The following is a 25,595-nucleotide window of genomic DNA, read 5'->3' as shown; positions in this document are numbered from 1 at the left end:
AAAAGTGTCCTACACCCCACCTGGGAGGCAGTAGGATTGCTTTGAAGGTGCAAGGCAGATTGCCTGGGAAAGATAGGTCTTCTCCTGACACCTTGGCACCATTCCTCACACTGCAGGATCTCACTCCGTCTCATGCGAGGACTAGGCAAGTGACAGCAAACTAGTAGATGAATGGCCACAACATCTCTCTCTCTCTTCTGCCTAAGGCTTTAAACCATAGCTGTGCTCAGCTAGCTTATCACTCTGAAAATACAGAGGCTGCCCAGACCCAAGAAACAAAGGGAAGACCATGTGATCTTGTTTGCACTGTAAAAACTAAACAAGTTTGGATCTGGTCATTGCCTGCATAGGGGGGAGACAAGATGGGAAGGAGGATCTGTTGTAGTGTAGCCTTTGAATGCTTGAGATGATCAGACTTTGCTCCCAGAACTCCTGATCATTGGCCATAAAGGCTGAGTATCTGGGAGCAGAAGTCCAAAATTCCTGGAGGGCAGGAGGTCGAGAATTAGAGCTCAGTCTCATTCAGCTTTTGGAGAAATGAGCTGAAATTTGCTTAAATGTGGCAATTACCTGCTGTGGAAAATCTTAACTCTCCTCTGTTGCATTGCTGCAAGTGTTCAATTCTAGAAAGTCTCCCTAAGTGCAGTTGCTGTCAAGCCCCATTGCTTGGCTGGGGGGCTGTGAGAATTCCTGGGTCTCCTGGCAGGAAATGCCAATGAAATGGGCCTTGTGGGAAGGGCTCATCTTGGTATGCCTACTTTAAACAAGGAAACGTTGCCCAGACAAGGAAGCAAAGCCATAAATTACACTATTGTGGTAGAGCAATGGTAGTGGTTGGGGTGTGTGTTTGTGTGCAGTGGAATGTGTGTGTGTGTGTTAGAATAGCAGGACACAAGTTGATGGTAGAGGGGTCATAATGGGGTCCTGTCTAGGCTAGAAGGGAAGCTGCTGCAATACAAAGGCATGTGAATGATGGAAAGAGGCTGGCTTTGACAATCATAACCCTGGGTTCAAACCACAAGCATTCAAAGCAGGGTTGGGCAACTAGGCCTTGGGGTGGACTTAAGAAGCCTGCTGATTGCTCCCATTTGGAAGATAACCATCTTGAGAATGTGGCAGCATTTTATCCCCTTGAGGCGCCATCCTATGAAGATCCCAAATGCAGACGATGTTACCCTTGGCAGCTGGGGGAGAAGAATGTTATGACATCCGGAATTCTTGAAATAGGAAACACTCCTTCATAGGGCTGAGGTGCAAGTAACAGGCTGCAGTCCTTGCGCAAACACAATACTGTAGACATGTTCAGGCAAAATACCTTCTGGGTGTTGAAGGGGAGATTGGGGTTATGTCCCTTGGTCCAGCCTCTTCGCCAAACAGGACTGGTATGGGGCATTTTGCTGCCTAAGCACATTGAACAAGCAGGCAGTCCCAGTCCATTAACAGATGCTGACTGAACTGGTGGTTGAATCTGACTGCTACACTGGAAACAGAAGAGGTTCCTTCACCACAGGCCTGCCATATTGGATTTTTTCCAACATGGCTGCACAGTATTGTTCACAAGATGGAAGAGAAACATGTGGCTTTTTAGGGATACGTTACGCCTTGTTTCACTTGAACATGAGAAATATGAGGCCGTTTGTTAGCAGGATTGTAGGATTATTGTTTTTTTCCCTTTGTGTGTGGTTTTTACTACAGTCACCCTCCTATATCCACACATTCAACCATCCATGGCTTGAAAATATTCAAAATATAAATATAAATGTCAAAAAGCAAACCTTGATTTGTCTATTTTATATAAGGGACACCATTTTACTATGCCATTTTATATAATGGGACTTGAGCATCTATGGATTTTGTTATTCATGGTGAATCCTAGAACCAAAACATATACCAAGGGCCCGGAGTACTTCTGTTTGCAAGGCAGCCTGGACCCAACAGATTTTGCTGTTTGGAGCAAAGCAGCAAATGTTGTCCCACCTCTCTGACTCAAAATATGTTTTGTCCAACGCTAACTGAGTTATTTTGCTGCCAGAGATAGAATACAAGCACCTCTCTTTTCCTAGCAGGAAAAATACAATTATAAATGAAATAGCAGTTTGCTGCCATTCCATTAATACCCAGAATTAGGTGCGGTAGGCACCAATTTGGTCATTCTGTGTGGATTGGCCCTGCTCATCTGTTCTCCTACTCTTTCTCTCTCCACAGAAGGACTGGAGGAACGTGTCAAGCAGAAGGACTTGGGTGATGGCGTGTATGGCTTTGAGTACTACCCCACTGTGCCTGGCAACTACACAGTCACAATTACTTGGGGCGGGCAGCACATCCCCCGCAGGTGAGACAGAGGTGATATTAGTAGGGGGGAAAGTTGAGGGAAGGCATGATTGGAGGGGTCCTCTACTATGAAAGAGGTAGGGAAGAGCACATGCTTTGGGTCAAATCCTATTATTATTATTATTATTAGTAGTAGTAGTAGTAGTAGTAGTAGTATGGTAATATATAGTCTATGTGGATGCTTTGGATCCCTTCCGATTTTCCTTTATTTGAATACTCTAGCATTCAAAGTGATGGTCTTGGTTACAGAATGTTCATTTCATTTTAATTAACTATATTTTATATCTCAGTTCCCTTATGGGTTGTAATGTCAACAGTTTTCGTGAGGTGCTGTGTGAAGGCCTTAGCCAGAGATAAGCAACCTGGTGGATTTGTTACTTCAGGGATTACAACTTTTCTATACAACCCTCACTCCACTTGGCTATCCACCCAACAGTGATAGCTTTATTGCCCAACCGAAATGCACAATGTACTTGTTGTAAGCTTTCGAAGCTCCATTGGTTTCTTCATTAGGGAAGATATTACATACCAAACAGGGAAAAAATTAGAGATATTAGTAAGATGTCTGCATTGTGTTGTTTCTGTCCTTACTTAAGATGGTATGGGGAGGGTATCTTTAGCAGGCTGGCCCCTCTTCCTCTGGCCATGCAATAATTGGGCAAAATCCAGGAAATTTAAAGTCCTTTTTCATACCAACAAGGACTCCCCTTTGCAATCCCTTGTTGATATGCAAATGGATTTTAAATTTCCTGGGCTTTGTCCAAATGCTGCCTGGCCAGAAGAGGGGCCAACCCAGCTAAAGATATGCTCCCAATACCATCTTAACTAAGGACAGAAACAACAAAATGCAGGTATCTTACTAACATCTCAAATTTTTCTCCAGTTTGGTATGTAATCTTTTTCCTGATGAAGAAGCCAGTGGAGTTCCAAAGCTTGCAACAAGTATATTGTGCATTTCGGTTGGCCAATAATGGTATCACTGTTTGGTGGGTTTTTGTTTGAATTTAACAAATGGCCAACACAGCTACCCCTGCATGTTTTCCATTTGACTATTTTCAGCAATTGTGGGAGTCACAGTATAAAATTTCAGGATAGCATCAGGTTGCTTCTCTCTGGCCAGAGCAAGGTTATAACAAAACAGGGTCCTAACCAAATTGTAATTTACGAATGTACACAACTAAAATTCATGAAGAAAAGCTTGTTATAGTGCAGAACTGGACTGCTCTGAAGTTTTTATGCCTGAGACTAAACATAAGCATTATTTTTTCACCACTAGCCCATTTGAGGTGAAAGTGGGAACAGAATGCACAAACCAGAAGGTGAGAGCTTGGGGACCTGGCTTGGAAGGAGGTGTCGTTGGCAAGTCAGCTGATTTCGTGGTGGAGGCTATCGGAGATGATGTTGGCACACTAGGTAACTTGGAGAGCCAGACGATAACCTGATGTGGTACAGGGTTCATGGGTGCAGGCGTCTTGATTTTTCATACCATGCAGGAAAAAACACTGAAGCTTGATCCAGACAGGACAGCTATTCTGGTCCAATGAAAAAGAACTGATCAGGCAGTAGGGCCTCACCCTGCTTTCACATACCATTTAGAGACTCAGATTTGCAATATGGGTATATATCTAGATTCAACCCTGATTGGCTACCTAGTTTTTTTGAAATACCAGGATTGGATTAGTGCTCCAACTGCAGATATTTCTGTGGATAATGGATCTGGCCCTGGTGATGTATACCTTTGGTACATCCTATTTAAATTTCTTTCACACATGGATTTGCCTTCAAAAAATGTTTGAGAAGTTCAGTTGGTCCAGAGTGTTGAATCTGGGGTGGATTGCAAGGAACATGTAGCTGCCTTCTTATAAGTGACTACCAGTTTCTTCCTGGGTACAATTCAAAGTGCTGATGATGGCCTATAAACTGCTATACAAGAGCAGACCTTTCTCCCAAGGGGAGCTTACCACAGTTTTGATATTTTCATGGGAAGACTTTCTCTTGCTCCTCCTGCCATGATTTGAGTGTTTGTGAGGTAGTTTCTTGGTAGCCACTCAGACTTTGGGAGTCCTTATGGAGGAAGTTATCCCTCTCTTGTCTTTCTACTTGCAGGCAAAAATATTATTTTTTGTTCTAACAGGCCTTTGGCATCCAAGCTGGGCTGTTGTTGAAGAGGGACTGAAAATACCGAATGCTCTTGTTTGTTTGTTATTAGTTTTGTTTAAATTTTCATCAGCTCCCACAAGTGCCCGTTTTGTGGTTGAAAAGTAGAATGTAGATGAATAAAATAAAATTTTGCCTAGTATCCCACATCCAGAGGCTGAGTGGACATGTCTCCAAGTCAGTGCACCCACACCTGGCCTAGTTCTGATCATGTATCTCCATACTCTTGACAATTATGCCCTACAGGTTTCTCGGTAGAGGGCCCTTCGCAGGCAAAGATAGAGTGTGACGATAAGGGTGACGGCTCGTGTGATGTGCGCTACTGGCCCCAGGAACCTGGCGAGTATGCCGTCCATGTGCTCTGTAACAATGAAGACATCAAGCTCAGTCCCTTTATGGCAGAAATCAAAGCTGCTCCCAAGGACTTCCACCCTGAGAAGGTAAGTAGGGTTTTCCTTTGTGCCACACCCTGGACTTTGTGTGTACCAGCATGGATAGACATGCTTCTGGAGTGGAGAGCAGAACTTGAGAAGGTAGTAACTGTGAGGCTCATGGGTGGATGGAGAATGGGTACTGCAGCCATGTCTTCTAGATTGCCTTTTCAAGGCTGTGTCTGTATGCAGTATTTAAATCCAGAGTGGGAATCATGTGGTGCATTGTAGGTGTTGGACTGCAGCTCCCAATGTGCCTCAGCATTTGTTATCCTGGCTAGGGCTGCTGGAAGTTACAATCCAACAACATCTGGTGAGCTGCATGATTCCCACCCCTGGGTTAAATTAACTGCTCTTATCTGATAACATTTGCTTCCTTGGAAAACTCACTCCTGGTTCTAGCAATTGTAGAACAGGGATGGGAATCATGTGGTCTTCTGGATGTGGTCGGACTGCAATTCCCAGCATTCCTCTCCACTGGCTGTACTGGCTTGGGCTGATGGGAATTGCAGTTCAACATGTGAAGGTCTACATGGTATCCTGCAGTAGAAGAATTTGGAGGCGTGAAGGGAAAGTTCCCTAGAGGTTCTGGATGAGATTGCCAATGCTAAGCAAAGTTCTAATACAGGCTGCCACAGTCCTGTGGGCTGCCCTGTTTTAATTCTGATTTCATGTCTACTTACTCCCATTTGTGTTCTCCATTAATAACAATAGGGCACAACTAGCTCAAAACAAGAGCAACCACCCACAAACTATGCTATGAGTTTGTGTGTCTGCTGATAAATCTTTACACCATACCACCTTGAATGTTGTAATACGCAAATGTTAAGACTGCATCCAAAGGTGTCTCCTCTGCCTGTGAGAGTTAATGTGCACTTCCTTTGGCTACCAGGTTGTTTAGGGTAGCAGTGTTTTGACTGTCACTTCTGACTGCCCTTACATGCTTTACAAAGGCCAGTGTGGGACTCTCACACTATGGTGGAAGCTGCTTTATCTCACATCTTCTTTTATCCATTTCCAGGTAAAAGCCCATGGCCCAGGACTAGAGAAGACTGGCGTTGCAGTCAACAAACCTGCAGAATTTACAGTGGATGCTAAGAATGGTGGAAAGGCACCTCTCAAAGTGCAAGTACAGGTGAGGCTCATTTGCACTGGCAAAGTCCAAATAGGGCTTCCTCGACTTGAGGTTCTCCAGATATGTATGACTACAACATCCAGGAACCTAGTAAGCATGGCAGCTATGCTGGAGATTATGAGGGTTGTAGAGGTCCCAATTGGGTGAAGGGAGAAAGCAGGTGGGAAAAGATGTTGTGGAGAGTGGTTGGAGAGGGGTAGGAGGGGATGTGACAAAGAACTTCTAGGATAACATGTCAGAAACTCATTTCCAATTTCCTCCATCTCAGGATTCTGATGGATCTCCTGTGGATGTGTCTGTGAAGGACAATGGCAACGGCACCTACAGCTGCTCCTACTTGCCCAAGAAGCCTGTGAAGCACACAGCCATGGTGTCCTGGGGAGGAGTCAACATTCCCAACAGTCCTTACAGGGTCAGTTTTGTCTCTCTTGCATCAGTGGAGGTGGGCAGAGTATGGGACTCCATTATCTTCACTCCTAGAGAATAAAAATTTTACAAAGGGATCAGAATCAAGGGCTGGCATCCTATGAGTTAGTCCCAACTCAGTTCGACCCATTCAATGAATTGTTGATTGGTGAGCCAACTTCGAGGTAAATGTAATGGATTCAGTGGGTCTAGTCTACTCTAGTCTGGACTGAAAGAGATTTGGGCTGAGATGCGTATTCCCCTTAGCATAAGGCCTTCCAGGCATTGTTGGAGTGCTGACTAGAATTGATGGGAGCTGCAGTCCAACAAAATATGGAAGGTTGCACTTTGCTTTCCCTTGCATTAGCAGGTGGTTCCAGCTTATGGTGAAAATATGTTTTCCCTATATGACCCAGAGTGTCTTTCCACTGCAAATAAATTGATCCTGCTGCTCTTGTGATGCCCACCTTTTTTCTGTCTTAGCTTCAACAGATTGGCTGCATCATATACCCTTAGAATATGCTGTAAACTTGTGACATTCCTGTTCCTGATAGATTCCATGCCAATACCATTCTGAAATTCTCTTTTCTGTCTTATTGTCCCCAGACTGCCCTGCCTGCAGTTTTGCCTTCTGGCCTAGTGGTGATCAAGTTACTGAGGTCTTGGGATTCATTCCACTCCCTTGAGCCCTCTTGGTTTAGGGTTTTCACCCTCTCCAAAGCCAGAAGTTCACTTATGGATTAAAAAATGCCAATATTGGCACTTGCACAAACTAAAACATAGCCATATGCTTTGTGGTAGAGCACTGTGGCCTAAATCCAGTTACTAATCCCAAATAGAGTAGGTCCATTAAATCAACAAGACGTAAGTGTTGGCTTACTATTCAGCAACTGATTCAGTTGGTCTACTTTAGTTAGAACTAGCAACTTGACTTTGGCCAATAGCTGCTCTTGGAGGCTTCCATGTTCTCCCATTTTGGTCAACAAATGTTTTTGACATATGGTCCAGAAAGACCCTGGCAGGCGTTAAAAAAGGTATTTGAAGGCCACATAATTCCTGCTCTAATCTCCCTTACTCTAGTCGATTTAAATATGTAGCCTAATGTGTATGTGTGTGTGTGTGTGTGGTCTCTAAAGATACTGCAAGACCCTCTGTCCTAAGGCTGGGTTATCTTTTCTCATTCTTGAAGGTTTAGCACACTCATCTATAACAACAGCAATGGAACTTTACTTAAACTCCTTTTTAAAAACATTAGGGAAAGAGCCCTAGGGATGAATCAGCAAGGGTTTCTCTAATATCCCAGCAAGAAATGCCACAACTTTGTGACAGCTATGTGTTTCAGTTGTGGAGCCTGTCCACCCCACTCCATAGCCCTCCTCCTCTGTCATTCCAGCCAATTTAAGAGACAACAATAACTGTTTTTATACATGCCTCCTAGGTGAATGTTGGCGCTGGCACTCACCCCAACAAAGTGAAAGTTTATGGCCCTGGTGTGGCCAAGACTGGCTTGAAGGCTCACGAGCCAACCTACTTCACAGTCGACTGCACAGAAGCTGGGCAAGGTGAGCCTAGAAGGGTTTTCATAGCTCTATATTGTCTACCAATTGTTTTAGACATGAATGCTTTATCTTGGAAAGCTGCATCTTGCATTGCTGCAAGAGAGATCTACAAGCCACCCCAGTTCCTTTGCCTCTCCCACTCCCCTTTAAACAACCTGAATGCAGTGCTGGTTCATGGGACGGGGAGAAATTGCAGCTCCCCATACAAACCTGGCAGGGTTTTAAAATCTATATGGGAGGGCTTTCTCGCAGTCTATCACCATCACAGGCCTGCTTGGTGAGCCTTTCTCAGTGGCTGCTCCCACCCTTTGGAATTTCCTTCTGTGGGAGGCTAGGCTGGTTCCTTCCCTGCTCTCATGTTGCCTGCAGGCAAAGACCTATTTGTTTAAGCAGGCTTTTAATGTGTAAGCAGGGAGGCTGCTTATTGGAATGTGTGTTTGTTTTTTTAAAAAAACTTTGGTATGTCTTTTTAAAGATTTTATACCCTTTAATGTGGTAATTTTTAATTGTTTTTAAAATGTTACTGCGTCCTTGTTGTTGTTTTCTTTGGGAGCCACCCAGGGTCCCACTCTGGGGAAAAGGCAGCATACAAAATAAATAAATAAATAAATAAATAAGCAAGCTCAGATAGACTGGTTGCTGTTGCCTGGCTCCTCTGCTACTGTGAAGTTGGAAGCAGAGCTGAAGGAAGTCAGGTAAATTTATTGGGAGTGCCTGATATGAAGGAAGATCCTGGATGCTACTGGGGAAGTGGCAGGAGGCTCTGCCCCAATGGACTAGGTTAGAGGCGGCATACATCTAAGTGAGCCCACTTGGGTCATCCAGATTTCAGGCCTACCATTCCCACCGCCCTTTACTTTCGGTCATACATAGGTTGGGGCTGGTGAGAGTGTCCTAGAAGGACAAAGTCTCCTCATTCTGATAGTAATACTAAAGTTCATGTGGTTTCTGATTCTTGCTTTATTAAAGCTTTTATCTTTTCAGATGGCTCCATATTGTGTAACAGTAGTTCTAGACATGAAAGCTAACATGAATCCTGTGGTGTTCAGAATCATTATATTTCAGCCCCATAAAGGGCAGTGTGAGGCGGGGGGAATGATGTGTGCCTTAATACACATTGGTGTGTTTTGATGCTGGGATGCTGTGATACACATGCCTTGGTCTCCAGTCTAGCTGCAGTAACAACTGGGCAGGAAGCTGTCATGAATTGGGAGCTGAAGGAGACTGCCCTGGAAATAATTAGATTGAAGATCCGGGCAGGAAAAGACTGCTTATTCTCTAGTCTCTTGCGCTATATAAGCAATAGATGAAGCTCTTTCTGGTTCTGCTGTTTGGAGGAGTCCCACACACCTTCAGTATTGATCAATTTTGTATCCTAATGGCTGTTGATCATAGGCTGGTTTGTATTTAGAAGGTTGTCCAAGCAGAGCTTTGGAGCTCTAGGGCTGCATGTTTCACAATGCAGGGGGTGGGCGATGAGGAAGAATACAAGCAGCAGAATGAGAAATGTTTGTACACACACCATTCACTTGAACTCAGACCACCCTCAACCATGGGGTAAGGGCAGGAAATGTATAGTTGTGTCTAAATGTTCTGTCAGTCCCAGTTAGCCTGGCCAGTCACCGAGGATGATGGTGATTGTCTTCTCACAACATCTAAAGAGTTTATGTGGCTTTATGCTTCTGAACATGAAAGCAGACCAGGCGCCTATCTGCTCGGCACTCCAGTGATGTAGGACTGTAGCCAAAACTCTGGTTTTATAAGTACAAATATCCATTCCAAATAACTGCTGGGAGGAAAGACGGTCTTACAGTGCCACTTCCCAGATGGAGACCTCTGTCCTCCACCTATTGCTTAAACACTTCTTCTCTAGCTTGGAGAGTGGGGGGGTGTATGTATATCTAAAACTCTCCAAAGCCAGGACAACTCCAGGGAGTGAAATCCTGTCCCTCTACCTTCTTCAAGCTAGAGTGTGGAAATGGGGCTCTCTTGTCATACTTTTACCAAAAGAAATGAAACTTCATGGCAAGTGGGGGATGTGGTCACCAACAAAAACTATAGTATCAACACTAAGAATTTCTCCAAGCACTCCACTATAGATCTAGAGCTGTAGTTTATTTATAGCAGCAGTCAGGATTGTGTGCTCCTCCAGATGTTCTTGTACAGTGGGCCCTTGGTATCGACTGTGGTTTGGTTCCTAGACCTCTTGTGGATTCCAAAATCTGTGCATGCTCAAGTCCCATTAAATACAATGAATATTTTCAAACCATGAGTGGTTGAATATGCACATATAGAGGGCTGGCTGTACTATAACTCCCATCATCCCCTTGTCATTGTATTGAGTGGAGCTGGTGGGAAGTGTAGGCCAAAACATCTGGAGAGCCACCCCCCCCCCCAATCTGTGGTGACTTCCTTGCTCTACAAAATCCTCTCTTTATTTGGACTCTCCATGCTATTTGGAAGATGTCTGGAAGTTAATATTTAAAAATATATTTTCCAAGCTCTTAGATGGGATACTCTATATAGAGTGAGGCAGAATATATGTGCAAATGTCTGTGTGCAAGAAGGACACAAATGCTTTCCCACTGGGAAAAAGAAACAGAACCTGTAGCACAAGCTGCAGCACACTGAGAATTAACTTTCCCTTAAAAAGACTGGGGATCCACAGCATACTTTGAAGGGAGGCTGTGATAAAATATCCTGTTGCTGCTCTTAAACCAATAGCCCTCCTCCTTCCTCCTGCTGTTGAGCTTTGTCCTTTCTTAAAGGTGATGTGAGTATTGGGATCAAGTGTGCACCAGGTGTTGTGGGCCCAGCCGAGGCAGACATTGACTTTGACATAATTCGGAATGACAATGACACTTTCACGGTCAAGTACACACCCCGTGGTGCTGGCAGCTATACCATCATGGTGCTTTTTGCTGACCAGGTAAGTCCTCTTTCCAAGATGGCGGGTGCCAAATTTTGTATATGTCTGTGAGAACTAGATATAGTTCTGCTTACTTTTTTTCTTAATCCCTAGGCTACCCCTACCAGTCCCATCAGAATCAAAGTGGATCCCTCACATGATGCTAGCAAGGTCAAGGCTGAGGGACCTGGCCTCAACAGAAGTGGTGAGTTGGGACACACGGTAAACCAGTGTGACTTGGGAAGTGGATGTGTGGCTGGTAAACTGAAGCAGGATCAAGGGTGGGGAATGGCTCCTTGAAATCTGTACAGAAGAGGAAGTTCAAGTGTGTGCATTAAAAAGATGTTTACCATCTTGAAAGGTTGGCTTTGGTACAAGTGACTCCAATCTGCCTCTGTTTAGCTTGATATTCAAAGTGAGAGCTTGAATTACAGAGGGGGTGGCCCCCTTACTTATTGCTTTTAGAACAGGTTGGGGAACCAGTTTGGAATGGCAAACTTGGTTCCCAGTTTAGTGATCCCCTTCACGCAGTGTGATATTAAGGGTGTTGCCTGCCCCCCCTAACGTTGCTGGCTGCCTGGTCAAAAAAACAACAGCTGGCACTTCAGCTCCAAGAGGAGTCTGTTCCCCCTTGCCTTCAGAAACACAGGCAGATGGGGAGCCAAGCCAGGCACATTCAGGTGGTGTGTTGATATATGGCTGAGCCTAAAGATTGGATCTGCCTGGCTCTTGAAATGCCTGGATGTCTTGAAATGCCTCCTTATTTTCCACAAACAGAGAATGCATTGAAGGCCCAGGATTAGAGAGGAAGCATCTCTGGTCGAGTTTGTGGGAAGCTATTAGTGCTAAGGTCATAATTTAGTGCAGTGAGACTTTTTTCACTGACAGGCATTTCCCTTCCCCCATTACCTTAGTGTTTCTGAAGAACTCTGCATCTCCTTCTCCATAGATGGGTTTCATAGGCAATATATGATACTCTGGGACTTCCCCAGGATGCCATTAAGTGGGAAGGAAACTTCAGAAGGTTTTCTGCCCCTATGATCCTCACAGTTCCTCTCACCCAAGGTCAGAATCAGAGGTCTCCCTGGGGAATGCCATGGCGGCTGTAGTCTTGTCTCTAATCTTATTATCTGCTGTAATTTACTTTCCGTAACCTGCTTTAGTTTTATCTCTAACCCTACTCTATCACCTATCCCTTGAAAGTAGAAAGCTGCCACTGCCATAGTTGGAGCTGAAAAAAATGTGGGGAACAGAGAATACAAGCCCTCTAAAATGAGTAATTGACTTCATTGCTTTTTTAAAAAAACAAACAAACAGTAGTTAGAACTTAAATCTTGGCAAGATGTTAAAAGCAATATGGAAGAGGCCTTAGAAAAACCTCTGTTGAACCACATGATTAGAAGAGTAGTGGAGCTGCTGCCAAGCAGTGTGTTGTTAACATATTAAGGTGCCTCATCCTGTGAGGCAGGCTGAGAACCTCTAAACATATGGACCTCTAAACATTACTGGAGTGTATTTGCCATAAACTCACAGCTGGAGAAGTCCTGTGATGAGGGATGATGGTAATTGTGATCCAAGAACATTGGGTACCCAGCCCTGTCTGTGAGCTTCAGCAAACATTTTGATCATCCTTCTCTTTCTTCCCCAGGAGTAGAGATTGGTAAACCAACCTATTTCACCGTCAACACCAAGGCAGCTGGCAAGGCCAAGCTGGATGTCCAGTTCACTGGCCCAGCCAAGGGAGAGGCTGTTAGAGATTCAGAAATAATTGATCACCATGATAACACCTATACAGTCAAATACACCCCTGTGCAGCAGGTAAGTAGATGGGGAAGAAACAGGTAGATTTAAGAGTCTGGCCATACTTGAAACATGATGTGGACAACAATGGCCTTAAGCCTGGAATAGGCAATGGAAACTAGATCCTAGACCTCCTCCCCCTCCTTGATTAAGGGGATCCCATGATTCTTGGTAGCTTTAGAGGAGTTGAGTGGTGCATCACTTTCATATAAGCTTGGTCTTGTATCTTTTCCTTGCCTCCAGAGCACTTTGGAAGAGCAGGGGTTCTCCCTCTGTAAAGGAGTGTCTTGGAGATTGCTTACCTCAAGTATTGAGGTGTTTTTACATTATTTTTTATTCAAAACCTTCTTACAAACTAAACAGTGACAAAAAACAAACATAAAACATGTCATTGCCTGAACACAATCTATAACTGTTGAAGATCTTAATCCTAATCTAAATATAAAATGTAAGTTTAACAGAAGAGTCTGTTAAAGGAGAAACTGATGCAGTCACATTACCATTTTTAGCAAAACTAGGCTTTCAGTCAGTCCATGTTATGAACATGACACACTGAGCAGGAAAAGGGGAGGTTGTGAATTACATCATTTGTCACTGAAAAGTGTGCCTCTAGATGAGAGGTGAGGAAAATCTTGAAGTTCCAGACCTGCTTCTGCATGAAAGTGGCAGGGGGTTGCATACCAGTAAGCCTGATGGTAGTCGGAAGCAGAACCTTGAAGACCTCTCTTCTGCCACCCCAATGTACCTTGCCACTTCTATCAGAAGTGTTGAGGAACAATTTGGTGTTGCTGTGTTTCACCCATTCTCCAATGGCCATTCCCCCTTTATATCTCTGCTATTCTCAGGGAAAAGCTCAATAGAAGGGGAAGGGAGTGGTGTCATCATTAGGCTTATGGGGAAGGGAAAACTAAACCTCTCATTTCCTTGCTGTTCAGCTGATAAAGGCAAAGGGGACAGGAGGGGGCTTAGCCCCAGATCTGTGCTGAAGAGCTGGGCAGATCCCACAGCCCCTTCTCTGCACTCCACTTGCTCCTGTGAAGGGTCCTGTTAATGCACAGTAGAACATGTTTGGGGGGGGGGGGGGGGAAGCAGGCAGAAACTTGGGTAGAAAAGGTGCCTGCTGTGGATGATGGCTGATACACCACTGGGTTCTGTCTTAACAGGGTAACATTGGTGTGAATGTAACATATGGAGGAGACCACATCCCCAAAAGCCCGTTCAACGTGGGAGTGGCACCCACCCTGGATCTCAGCAAAATCAAGATCTCTGGGCTTGGAGATAGTATGTATCTGGCATAGCATTGCTTATTTCTGCTTTTTCTAATTGTGGAAAGTAAATGGAGAATGCAGTTCTAGAACTTGTTCTGGATCATGATGGTGGTGGTAGTGGTGGGTCTGCCTTTTTGCTGCCCCAGCTCCCCTCCTTTTCAACAATGAAGGGAAGTGCCTGCTTTGACAGAGTCAGTAAGTGCCTTACAAATTGTGAAGAGGGAGCTGAACAGTATTGCAGTTCTAGGTGGAAGCTGCATGCTCAACATCTCAGAACCTCATGGTGATAACTGAATTATTGCTCAATATTAGTTTATCTTCTCCTCTCCCACCCCTGTCAGATTGGAGTCACATCATTTGCTTGCAGCTATGTGACCATAAAAGACAGCACAGTTCCCATTGAACACAAATTCTTGTGTGTCCATCTGTATTGGTTTAAATTGTTATGGCTCATATTCTGACAAGAACATTGAAGATTTCACCAACCTCACAAGCCACTGTTAGAAGAAATATAGTGGTCCTTCAATATTAGTTTAGGTTAGTGATGAAAGTGGGAAAACCACAAATAAAATGCCACTATATTTTTTTTATCTGAGAGAACTCCTGTCTAGGAATGTCTAGATCCTCCAGTGCAACTCTGTGGTCAACATGTAGCGGGCATTGGCCATATATTGCACTGGAGGACCTCTAGACATCTTTAAGTCCTCCAGAATCACTCTGTGGTCAACTTCCAGCAAAGCCATGCTGGAGGATCTAGAGATTCCTAGAGATAACATATTAATAGAATCTATTTATAATCAAATCCGCAAAAGTCAAATCTGCAACTGTACTCCCCCCGCTCCCCAGCTCTAGTTTGTGAATTTCATAAGATAGAACTGAGACGGGAAACAAATGTAGAAAAGGCAAATCTTATTTAGAGGCCTTCTTAGCGGCTGCTCAAATAGAACACTTTCCTTACTGGATGGATGCCAGGGCTAGAAAACTGGAAGTGCTCCAGAGACCTTTTTGTTTTTCAGGAAACATAAGTCATGCCAAAATGTATCCCTCCCTTTGGCTTAATCCCAACCCCAAAGTATTATCACCTTTTCCAGGTCCTGGGATATGGTGGCACAAATCTGAAAACCACTACCTAGAACTGCAGTGGGAAAACTTTGGTTCTTCCAAATAATTTTGGACTACAACTCCCCCCAGTCTCATTAGTCATGCTGGCTGGGACTTCTGGGAGATGAAGCTCAAAAGTTTCCTCTCTGTGACCTAGTAGGAATAAGAGTGTTTACTTCAGCTTTGGTGATTTTGTGGTCGTTCTTAATGTACTCAGTAAAGGAAAGGGGATTTGGTGGTATGGGGATCTGTGGGCCATGTGGGGAGAATGAGGTGTTTGTGGCATGAACAGAGCTATACAGAGACAGAGCTGATGTACAACCCATTTTTGCAGAAGTGGAAGTGGGCAAAGACCAGGAGTTCACAGTCAAGTCCAAGGGGGCTGGAGGCCAAGGCAAAGTGGCTGCCAAGATCACTGGCCCTGCCAACAAGCCTGTGCCCTGTAAAGTGGAACCAGGCCTCAGCTCAGACAACAGTGTGGTGAAGTTCATCCCCCGGGAGGAAGGACCCTATGAGGTGGATGTGACCTATGATGGAGTACCCGTTCCAGGCAGCCCCTTCCCTGTAGAAGCTGTGCCTCCCACCAACCCATCCAAGGTAAGAGTTCCCAGTCAGAGAATGAGTGGGTTGTGATTTCTTGTTTACTTATAGCTCTGATGGAGAGGCTTTGAAGGGTACAGTGGGCCCTTGGTATCCACTGGGGTTTGGTTCCAGAACACCGCCCCCCCCCCCCATGGATGCCAAATGGATATTCAGTTCCCATTAAATACAATGGATGCTAAAATGGTGTACCTCATATAAAATGGCAAAATCAAGGTTTGCTTTTTGGTATTTATATATTCTTGAATATTTTCAAGCTGTGGATGGAGAATCTGTGGATAAAAATCTCTGGCTATGGAAGGCTGGCTGTACAAGACTTTTTTTAAAAAAAAATTATTTATTTGATTTTCTACATCCCCTTAGTTATCCTTATATTCACAATATCATACAGCAGAATGTTATTACACCTATCTAATATAATGTTTTAATCTGTCTTGAATTTTCTTCTCTGTGTTCACTTTGCTCTTTTCTTTCTTTTTTCCCGTTTTCCTCTTTTCCCCATCTTGTTTGAATTCTTTATTTTCTTTTTCTTCTTATTTTATTGTACAAGACTTTTAACTGTAGTAGCCACCTCCTGCCTACTTCCAAAGGTCTAGTACCCCAGGTGTTGCCTTGGAGCATGCACCTTCTCAGTATAAAGTACAATAACATCCAAAACCACAAACAGTGATACCTTTATGGGGCCAACCAAAGCTCACAACATACATGTTGCAAGCTTTCAAAGCTCCACTGGCTTCTGCAGGAGAAAAAAAATAGTGACAATGCTAGTCACAGATCTATCTTTTGTCAAGACGATATAGCTGTTCCCAGTTCAGGTGGTACTGGAGGGAATTCAGGCAGGCAGGGCCCATCGCTTTCTGACCATGTGGTTACTCCAGGAAATAAACTCTAAATTCCATTAGCAACACAGAAAGGTCTCTTGGGATCCATGATGCCTCTGTCCTTGTGAAGCTACAAACCCCTTTGTTAGGCAGAGACCACTGAATTTCTAAAGAAGCCTCCATGCTTTTGCATTAGGAAAGATTTCCTATGTAAGAAATGTACCCATTCCACCTGAACTGAGAACAGCTACAGCATCTTGATGAACTGCAGACATGTGACTAACATTTTCATAATTTTAAACACTTTTGCCTAATGAAGAAGCCAGTGGGGCTTTGAAAGCTTACATCATGTATTCTGTGCATTTTAGTTGGTCCAATAAAGGTATCACTGTTTGGTGGATTTTGAATGTTATTGTTCTTTGCTACATGGCTATCCTGTATATACCTTCTCAGTGTAGTGTTTCTAGGCGCATGCAGAGTTCCATTGGTGATTGGTATCCTTTCTTCTTTTTTCTAGAAAGTCACTGCCCATGATCTCTTTCTAACTAGATACTAATTCAGCTTGTGGTTCCCATGTATTTTGGGGAGAGAGTTCAACTAATTTTAAAATTCAGACAAAACCTAGACTGGATTCAGTGTCTCACTGACATTGAAGCTAGTGCCACTCCTGATAGCTTCTCTTGCTCCAGTAATTAGACAGTACTATGGTGTTCAGGCCCAGCCAGCAAACTGCTAGTCTAGAGGCGGGAGATGCCCCTTGAGCATTTTATCAGGCTCTACATTTTCCGTGTATTCACCATGGTTATGAGTGAGTCCCTTGGTGCCCTAGAGCTCTTCCAGGAAGTAGGCTTTTCTAATTTATTGTGATGGGAAATCCAAGCTCAGGAAGTGTTAGAGCTGGGTACAGTGGTGTAGTGGTGCATCCTAAAGGGCAGTTTGCATCATGGCAGCCTTCATAGCAAGGCCACGAAGAACAGCTCAAAAATGCAAATGGTTGGATTGATCTAAATCAACAAACCAGTAAGAGTTTTGATCTCTTCCAGCAGCAGGTCTCTGATAGAGCTAAAAGGCTTTCAGTCATTTAGGGTCAGGGTGCTGTGAAAGACTTTGAATGACAAGAGGGTAGTTCCCAACCATATGTTACTGCTGAGCCCTTACAGCTATCGTAGAAACAACAGCAAAGTTCCAAAGGAACAAGGCATCCAAAAAGAGGTGGCAGATGATATCCCCATCCCTGGTAATCAAAAAGTAATGACCTTAGGATCCTGTGAGTCCTAACTCCACTACTCTACTGGTGGGAAACTTTTTAATTTGAAGGTTGCATTCCCTTATGTGAGATGCAACAGTCACATACACATAGGGAAGCCTAACATGGAGGTTGGCAGATGAATGTGCAAGCTTGAAGGCTGAACCACTGAACCCTCAGTCATTCAGAAAGACACTCTGGTTGCTGTACTCCATGGTTGGCTGTTCAAGTTTGCATATGCACCTACGTGGCCTGGGTTCAATACAATGATAACATTATTTCCCTGAGGGGACATGAGCCCCAACTTCAAAGTTCCCTAGCCATTTTCTAGGTATGCATTGGCTAGGCCTCCCTGCTATGTGACATACAGGAGAAGTAGGCAGGAAACAGGTAGTTTGCGGAAAGTAGAGTCTTAGATTTTCAAATAATTTGACTTGGAATTTTGCTTGCACTGTGTGGAGTGAGTGTGCCTGAATGGTTTTCCTACAGTATCCATGTGCCGCATAATGTGCATAGATACACTTTCCTGGACAGAGCACTGCTTCAGCCCCCCAAAAACATACCTCCCCCCCCCCCCCCCCCATTTTGTGAAGAGAAATGCTAGCTAGTCTGGCAGAGTGAACTTGTGACATCATGGTGACTTTGCATGCTTGTCCATTTACCAACTTGATATCCTCTATGTGTTTTGGAGAACAAGTCCCTCCATCCTCAGCATTTATAGCTGGGGATGGAGAAGGGTTTCTCTAAAACATTATGGCTGGGGATGGTGGCAGTTGGGCAGTACATCTGGAGGATATCTGGTTGGAGAAGAATATTGAACAACTTCCTCATTCCTATGCGTTTTTGGTCTATGGAATGGGGGAGTGGTGGCTGCTGTAGTGGAAAGTTTAGGAAGTGGGTGAACATCTGCAAACCTCAATGAGTTTTCAGTCTTCCTCAGCAATATTGTACTTCAGTTTTATGAGGGCAAGTTAACCATTCACAAACGATTTCTCTATCTTGGAGTGGTGAAACATTGCCTTCAGGAGAGCATACTCAGTTTTAAAGGAGTTAAGTTAATAGGCCATTGTTATCAAGGGTGTCTGAGATTATTTTTGTTTCTCTTCTCCCCTCCCTTTCCCCCATCCTTAGGTGAAGGCCTATGGTCCAGGCCTGAAGGGTGGCTTGGCTGGTGCTCCTGCCCCCTTTACCATAGATACCAAAGGAGCTGGAAATGGTGGTCTTGGCCTGACTGTGGAGGGCCCCTGTGAAGCCAAAATTGAATGCCTGGACAATGGAGATGGCACTTGCTCAGTCTCTTATTTGCCCACGGAACCTGGCGAGTACAATATCAACATCCTCTTTGCTGACACCCATGTGCCAGGCTCTCCTTTCAAGGCCCAGGTCGTGCCTGGCTTTGACCCATCCAAGGTAAAATGTTCTGGCCCTGGATTGGAACATGCCACAGTGGGACAGGCTGGAGAATTCAGTGTAGATTGCTCCAGTGCTGGTAGCGCCGAGCTCACCATTGAGATCATCTCAGAAAGCGGCACGCAAGCTGAGGTCCATGTGCGGGACAATGGGGATGGCACATACACCATCACATACATCCCTCTCTGTCTGGGTGTCTACACCATCACAATCAAATACGGTGGTCAGCCTGTACCAAACTTTCCCAGCAAGCTCAATGTGGAACCAGCTGTGGACACCTCTGGTGTTAAAGTCTATGGACCTGGAGTGGAAGGCAAAGGTGAGGATGTAAAGCAACATAGGTATTACGAGCAGTCCTTTCACTCATTCCTGAATAAGGTTTCTAAGTATACCTTATTATAAGAGATGTCTCTTGTTTGAAGGTTGGATAGCTTCTCTTTTAGAGCTGGCAGATGTGCCATTTTGTAAAGGATGTCCCCTCTTTCAGGGTTAAAAAGCTTCCTTTTATAAAATTATACACTGAACAGATGCTAAAAATCCCATATTTTGAATGTGGGTCCTGCATAAGATAGAAAGGAGTTTCATGTAATTTAGGAATGTGTTTTACAGATAATACATGGCTAAGAATAAAATTAGTACTCCAGTTGGTATTCAGGAGAACACAAATTGTTAATAGCTACCACCCACACTGTCAGGCCTGACATGAATGTTGACTTTCCCTTATGACAGTATTGAAAACCTGGCAATACTATTTTTGCCAGGTATCCATCCAAGCTCTGTTGAAACTTATTTACAGAGAGGTTGGATGATCAGCTTTCTGGAAAGGGTTGGATAGATAGCCTTTGAGATGCCTTCCAACTGTGTGAGACTGCTGGGAATAATTTCATTCTGCCAGTCATAGGAAAGGAGCACTGAAGATCTTAATCCTTTGACTTTTAAATTTTTTAAAACAGGTGTTGCCTCATACATTAAATAGTCTTTATAACTATAAAGACTAGAAATCCAAACCAAGGATAGCTTATAAGCATGAACCTGGCACCTCACAATAAGAGGACTTGAAGTGATAAGGTGAGATGGAGAGTAGGGAACAAGGAGGGCATGCCCTTCAAGTGAATAAGGGGCCTGACTGTTGTACATGAGCTTAAATCATTTGGGTTTCCATAAATAAAAACAAAACACAAATTACAACTTCCTCATACACACAATCTAAATTTAACTAATATAACCATACAAACACATTACATAGAAGTAAAACAGACTCCTTAATTCAGGTTGTGAGTTGATACTGCTAATCTATTCCTTATTTATTTTACCTTATTTAGTTCTTCTTTTAATCATGATTCCTAACTTGCTTATGTTAAGAATGGTATTATTCTAACAAAATTAGTTTATCCTGATGAAGTCTCACATTCTCTAATCTCTATGGGGCATGAGTTTTAGCCCTTGACTGAGGTATATTTTAACCATAGTCTGCTAACTGTTTGCCAATTTTCTTCAAAGAGTTTAGTTGTCTTGTTTAATAAAATGTCATCAACTCTCCCATTTTGTACATAATCAAATAGTTTGTACACCATTCTTCTACATTTGGTATCTCTATATTTTTCCTTTCTATGCGTAAACCAGTCTAGTGGCTATACACAATATACAATATTAGCTTACCATATTTCTCTCTATTGGTTGACCCAATATGTTGAGCATATTCAGCAGATATAATTCTGGAATTAATGGGAAATGGATGTCCTCTTCTGAGATGTGCTTTTTGTTGTGGTATGCTTCATGCAGCTCTTTGCAGCTCATACCGCCTTGGTCCAAACACACTGCAAGATAATCCAGTTTGAGACCACTTTTATTGCCCTGGCTTGGTGCTAGGAAGTTTTTGGAACTGTAGTTTTGTGAACCTTTAGCCTTTTCTCTCAGAGAGCTCTGGTCCTACAATTCCCAAGATTCCCTAGTATTGAGCCAGGGCAGTTAAAGCAGTCTCAGACTGGATTATTTCTGCAGTGTGTTTTGGACCTATGGGTCCCTATGGGAGAAAGATACATATAAGTAAATAATAGCAACAACAATAATATTTTATTACTCCACAGGAGTATTCCGTGAAGCCACCACTGAGTTCAGTGTGGACGCGCGAGCCCTGACTAAGGCTGGAGGCCCTCATATCAAAACAAGAGTGGCAAATCCCTCTGGAAATTTGACAGAGAGTTATGTGCGTGATAATGGAGATGGCACCTACCATGTGGAATACACTCCTTATGAAGATGGTGAGAGCTGTGAGGGAGAGGAGGTGACAGTTCCTCAAAGTGGGGATTCCACTTGGAATGGGTGGGCACAGAGACTTGTAGAAAGGGACATGAAACATAAAGGAAGACTTTTTCATTGTAGCCCTTGTTTTCTTTGTTTGAGAGATGAAAAGTTGTGTGGGTCACTGTCTTGGAAATGTAGCTGGATTCTTAACTGATCATAGAAGTTGGGGGTGGTTAAGACTGGCTGGAGCCTAGCATGGCCCTTGTCCTTGGGCAGGTGACCTGCTTTGGATGGCAGAGTTAGCATTTTAAAATGGAGTGGTTCATATGTATGTGCCCACATGTTTTGTTCATGCTCCCTCCCCCCCAGGCTAGGAAAAGTTGCTTTTTTGGACTACAACTCCTGGAATCTCCTGCCAGTGGCCATGTGGTTGTGGGGTCTGGGGAATTGTAGTCTAGGAAAAAATCATGTTTTCTGACCTGGTTTTTTTCCCTATGCAATGTGCTTTGTCTTAAACTTCTTGACTAAAATATCAAAGGATTTGGGGCATCTTGAGTCAAGTTTTAAACCTGGCCCATTCAGTGAGGTCAAAGGAGTGAGGAAACACTGTTGGTTGACACAAACCTGAGAGAGAGAGAGAGAGTGCAAAGGACATTCTTCACAAGTAATAGTCTTTCAGCCATTGAAAGCTGGAGCATGAGCTTAATTGTTCCTTATGTCTCTGAGACAGAAGTGGGAATCATGTAGCTTTCTAGATGTTATTGGTCTACAGTTCCCACCAGCCTTCAGATTTCTTGTATGGTTACCACATCTGCTGTGCGCTTTGGCAGTAAGTAAATGGCAAGGTTGGGACTCCTGTTTCCTAACAGATGTTCTGCTGCTTCTCCTGTTTTTCAGGTGTTCATTCTATTGATGTAACCTATGATGGCAGCCCTGTGCCCAGCAGCCCCTTCCGTGTGCCAGTAACAGAAGGATGTGACCCTACGAGGGTTAGAGTCCATGGCCCTGGCATCCAGAGTGGGACTACTAACAAGCCAAATAAATTCACTGTGGAAACCAGGTAAAACTGAAGGAAGAATAGTAGATAAGAATGTTACAGAGAGTGAATTTCCTAGCACTGAGCCAGGGCAGTGAGAAAGACACTTGAATCTTGGGCAGTCTGCTTTTTCCTATTTTGAAAAATGCAACCTTGCCCTCAAAGGTTTCCAGTACTCAAAGGAATGGGCAGAAAATTGATCATACTGTATACTATTCACTGGTGGCTTAACTTGAGTACCTGCTGGGATTATTGCAGCAGATGCTGGAGTAGTATTAGCATGTGTGGATTCACTAAGCCCATTAAGCAGAGTATAATCACCAAGGGGTTATTCACACTGTGAAAATAATGCAGGACGAATCCAGGTTAAATCTCCATTGGTCACACACATCCCAAATGCAACTGATTAAGTTTTGGGAAGGGCTACCAAAAAGCCATTTAATCCGAGATAATTGATATTGGGTATTTCCCCAAGTTTTTTTTTAAAGATCCGCATCGTCAGTAGTGTGAACAATCAATCCGAATGGACCCAGGATAAAACTCGGCATGCTTTGAACATGTTCCAAATGCATTTGCATTGTCAACTGCTTGCATGTGAGGGCAGCCGAACATGCAGAGATGTGCATCAGTGCTGTTCCATAGTGTGAATAACAAACCTGGAATGTGTAACTGAGATGATTTTCAGCACTGCGCTAAAAAAACCCCAATGTCTGAATGACCCCTAAGAAGACAATTCAAAAGGAGATGTGTTTTTTAAAAAATAGAACATTAGGCTCAGAAAGATGCTTCAGACTTAGGTCTGATCATGGCAGCTGGCTTCAAGCCAGGAGTGGAGAACCTTTGGTTCTCCTGTTGTTTTGGACTGCAACTCTCACAATGCTTTCCCTCTACTTACTGGTTGTAATCCAAAACATCTGAAGGGATAAGGCTTCCTCCCTATCAGATTTACTCTAAGTAAATAAAGTACGAACTTCTGGAATTGCTGAACAGTTAAGACTTGATCACTTGTGCCTTCAGAGGGCGTGAATGATTTTATTACTCTGTGAAGTGTTGACCCATGAAGATTTCCAGTTAATGAAATCACACAAGACTGAAGGTCATGCACCCTTGTGCTATTCCTACTACAGTAATGTTCCCTGCCCCCTTTGGGGCTGTCTGAAAAGGAATCTCCTACTTCAATCTTGTTTGGGGCAAGGGCTTGTGAAAACTCACAATAATTACCTATTGCTCAGGATTGGATTCTAAAGGTCAAGGGGCTGCTCAAAATAGAGTACATATTTATTTATTTCCACTCCAGGGGTGCTGGTACTGGTGGGCTGGGTCTAGCTGTTGAAGGTCCTTCGGAAGCCAAGATGTCCTGCACTGACAACAAAGATGGCAGCTGCTCTGTGGAATACATCCCCTATGAACCAGGCACCTACAACCTTAATGTCACTTACGGTGGCCACCAAGTGCCAGGTATGCCTTAGGAATGGGGTGGGTTCACAGTTTATAACTCAGGGTGGATGACTTTTAGCCCTCCAGATGCTTTGCACTTTGACTTCCAGAAGTCCCAGCCAGCATAGTCCAAAATATCTGGAGGGCCGAAATTTCCCAACTTCACACATAGCTGACCTGGTTTGGTTTTTGTTTTGATTCTTTTTATTGATATCCTTTGATACTGTATGCTTTCAAGTAATTCCTGACTTATAGCAACCCTAAGGTTACTGTATCACAGGCAGAGACATAGCCATCCCAGCCTATCAAGCCTGACAGTGGCCACTAAGAAAGCTCTCTCCTATATCCTCACCAAGTTTCCCTGTGATAGCAGTGGTGTGCTAGTGGTCTATGGAAACCAGGTGTGTCCCTTAACATATTTCAGTTTACAAGAGAAGAGACTTGGCTACCTAACTGAATCAATGTCTGCTACTCTTGACTTTTCACTACTTTGACAGCAGCCGTCTGGACTGTGATTACGCCCTTAGCGAAAGTTAGACAATCAATAAGTGAAAGTTTGGTATTGTATTACAGAGATTAATCTTCTAGGGATTGTTTCCATGTTTGAAGTGCTACAAGCAAAAGCTTGGCTGCTCAAGAATCGTCAACCTAGTTGTCCCTGCAAAATGGGTTGAGAATTTGAGAACCAGGGTGTTATAGCGATTGGAGTACAGAATTATGATTTATGAGATCCAGCTGCTAAGTTCTCACAAAACCATGATGCTCACTTGAGTGTGTTTGGACCAGTCATTGTTTATCGCAATATTCTCAAATCCTACTTAAAGACCAAAGAAACAGACAGTTGTATTACAGGTGGGGTATGCTGGCTAGCTAAAGTGGGCAAAAAGTGGGAGAAACATCAGGCTAGGAGGCCTTCTAAAAAACAACAGATACAGGGAGCATCTGTTTAACAGAAGGTGTAGCTTCTTGGTTTATATCCCTCTGTCTTCACTACAGGGAGCCCTTTCAAAGTGCCAGTGCATGATGTGGTGGATTCGTCAAAGGTTAAGTGTTCAGGCCCTGGCCTGACTCCAGGTGTCGTCAGAGCCAACGTCCCACAGTCTTTCACTATAGATACCAGCAAGGCAGGTGTAGCACCCCTCCAGGTCAAAGTCCAAGGTCCCAAAGGTAAGTAGAAATCCCTAATTGCCAAGACTAGTTGTGCTGTTCTGGGGGCTTGCCTCTTACCTCACCTCTTGCAACTTTTCTACAGGGGTAGTTGAGCCAGTAGATGTGGTGGATAATGCTGACGGGACCCAGACTGCAAGTTATGTGCCAAGCAGAGAGGGCCCATACAGTATTGCTGTGCTCTATGGAGATGATGAAGTGCCACGCAGGTATGAGCTATGAATTGACTGGTGTGGGCCAGAAGCCAGACGCTAGTTTCAGGAGCCTCTGTGGGACAGATGCTTGGCATACTGAAATTTGGCATGCATTAACAAGGTTCTTATCCTCATGACACCTCCCTCCTCTCATCAAATGCAGGAAGGACAGTTTGAAAGTTTATAAAGCAAGAAGGAATTTCCTTTAGTGAAGGCTGGGGAGGACTGGTCTTTTAAAGCCACTTAAGCTTCATGTCACTTGAAACAGGGTGGGCCTACAACTTGCATTTTTCGGGGACAAAGAGACACAAGATTGGCCTCTGGAGTGATGCTGCAGGACTTGTC

General features: G+C 43.9%; 1 protein-coding gene across 4 annotated transcripts in view; it reads left to right on the top strand.

Moving 5' to 3' along the window:
• Positions 1-25,595, top strand: part of FLNA (filamin A) — a 107,080-nt gene that overhangs the window by 45,775 nt on the left and 35,710 nt on the right. For all 4 annotated transcript variants that reach the window (XM_042449006.1, XM_042449003.1, XM_042449004.1 and 1 more), the window contains exons 12-28: positions 2,206-2,332; positions 3,608-3,744; positions 4,735-4,928; positions 5,941-6,054; positions 6,323-6,466; positions 7,898-8,021; positions 10,787-10,947; positions 11,041-11,131; positions 12,575-12,744; positions 13,890-14,007; positions 15,430-15,692; positions 18,894-19,491; positions 21,260-21,433; positions 22,314-22,476; positions 23,750-23,910; positions 24,886-25,056; positions 25,142-25,265. In XM_042449006.1, the coding sequence (XP_042304940.1) occupies positions 2,206-2,332; positions 3,608-3,744; positions 4,735-4,928; positions 5,941-6,054; positions 6,323-6,466; positions 7,898-8,021; positions 10,787-10,947; positions 11,041-11,131; positions 12,575-12,744; positions 13,890-14,007; positions 15,430-15,692; positions 18,894-19,491; positions 21,260-21,433; positions 22,314-22,476; positions 23,750-23,910; positions 24,886-25,056; positions 25,142-25,265 (3,034 nt within the window). The remainder of the gene's footprint in view (positions 1-2,205; positions 2,333-3,607; positions 3,745-4,734; positions 4,929-5,940; positions 6,055-6,322; positions 6,467-7,897; positions 8,022-10,786; positions 10,948-11,040; positions 11,132-12,574; positions 12,745-13,889; positions 14,008-15,429; positions 15,693-18,893; positions 19,492-21,259; positions 21,434-22,313; positions 22,477-23,749; positions 23,911-24,885; positions 25,057-25,141; positions 25,266-25,595) is intronic.

This window comes from Sceloporus undulatus, chromosome 2 (genome assembly GCF_019175285.1).
Source record: "Sceloporus undulatus isolate JIND9_A2432 ecotype Alabama chromosome 2, SceUnd_v1.1, whole genome shotgun sequence".
Classification (NCBI taxonomy): domain Eukaryota; kingdom Metazoa; phylum Chordata; class Lepidosauria; order Squamata; family Phrynosomatidae; genus Sceloporus; species Sceloporus undulatus.
This window is presented reverse-complemented; position numbering and strand designations above follow the sequence as displayed.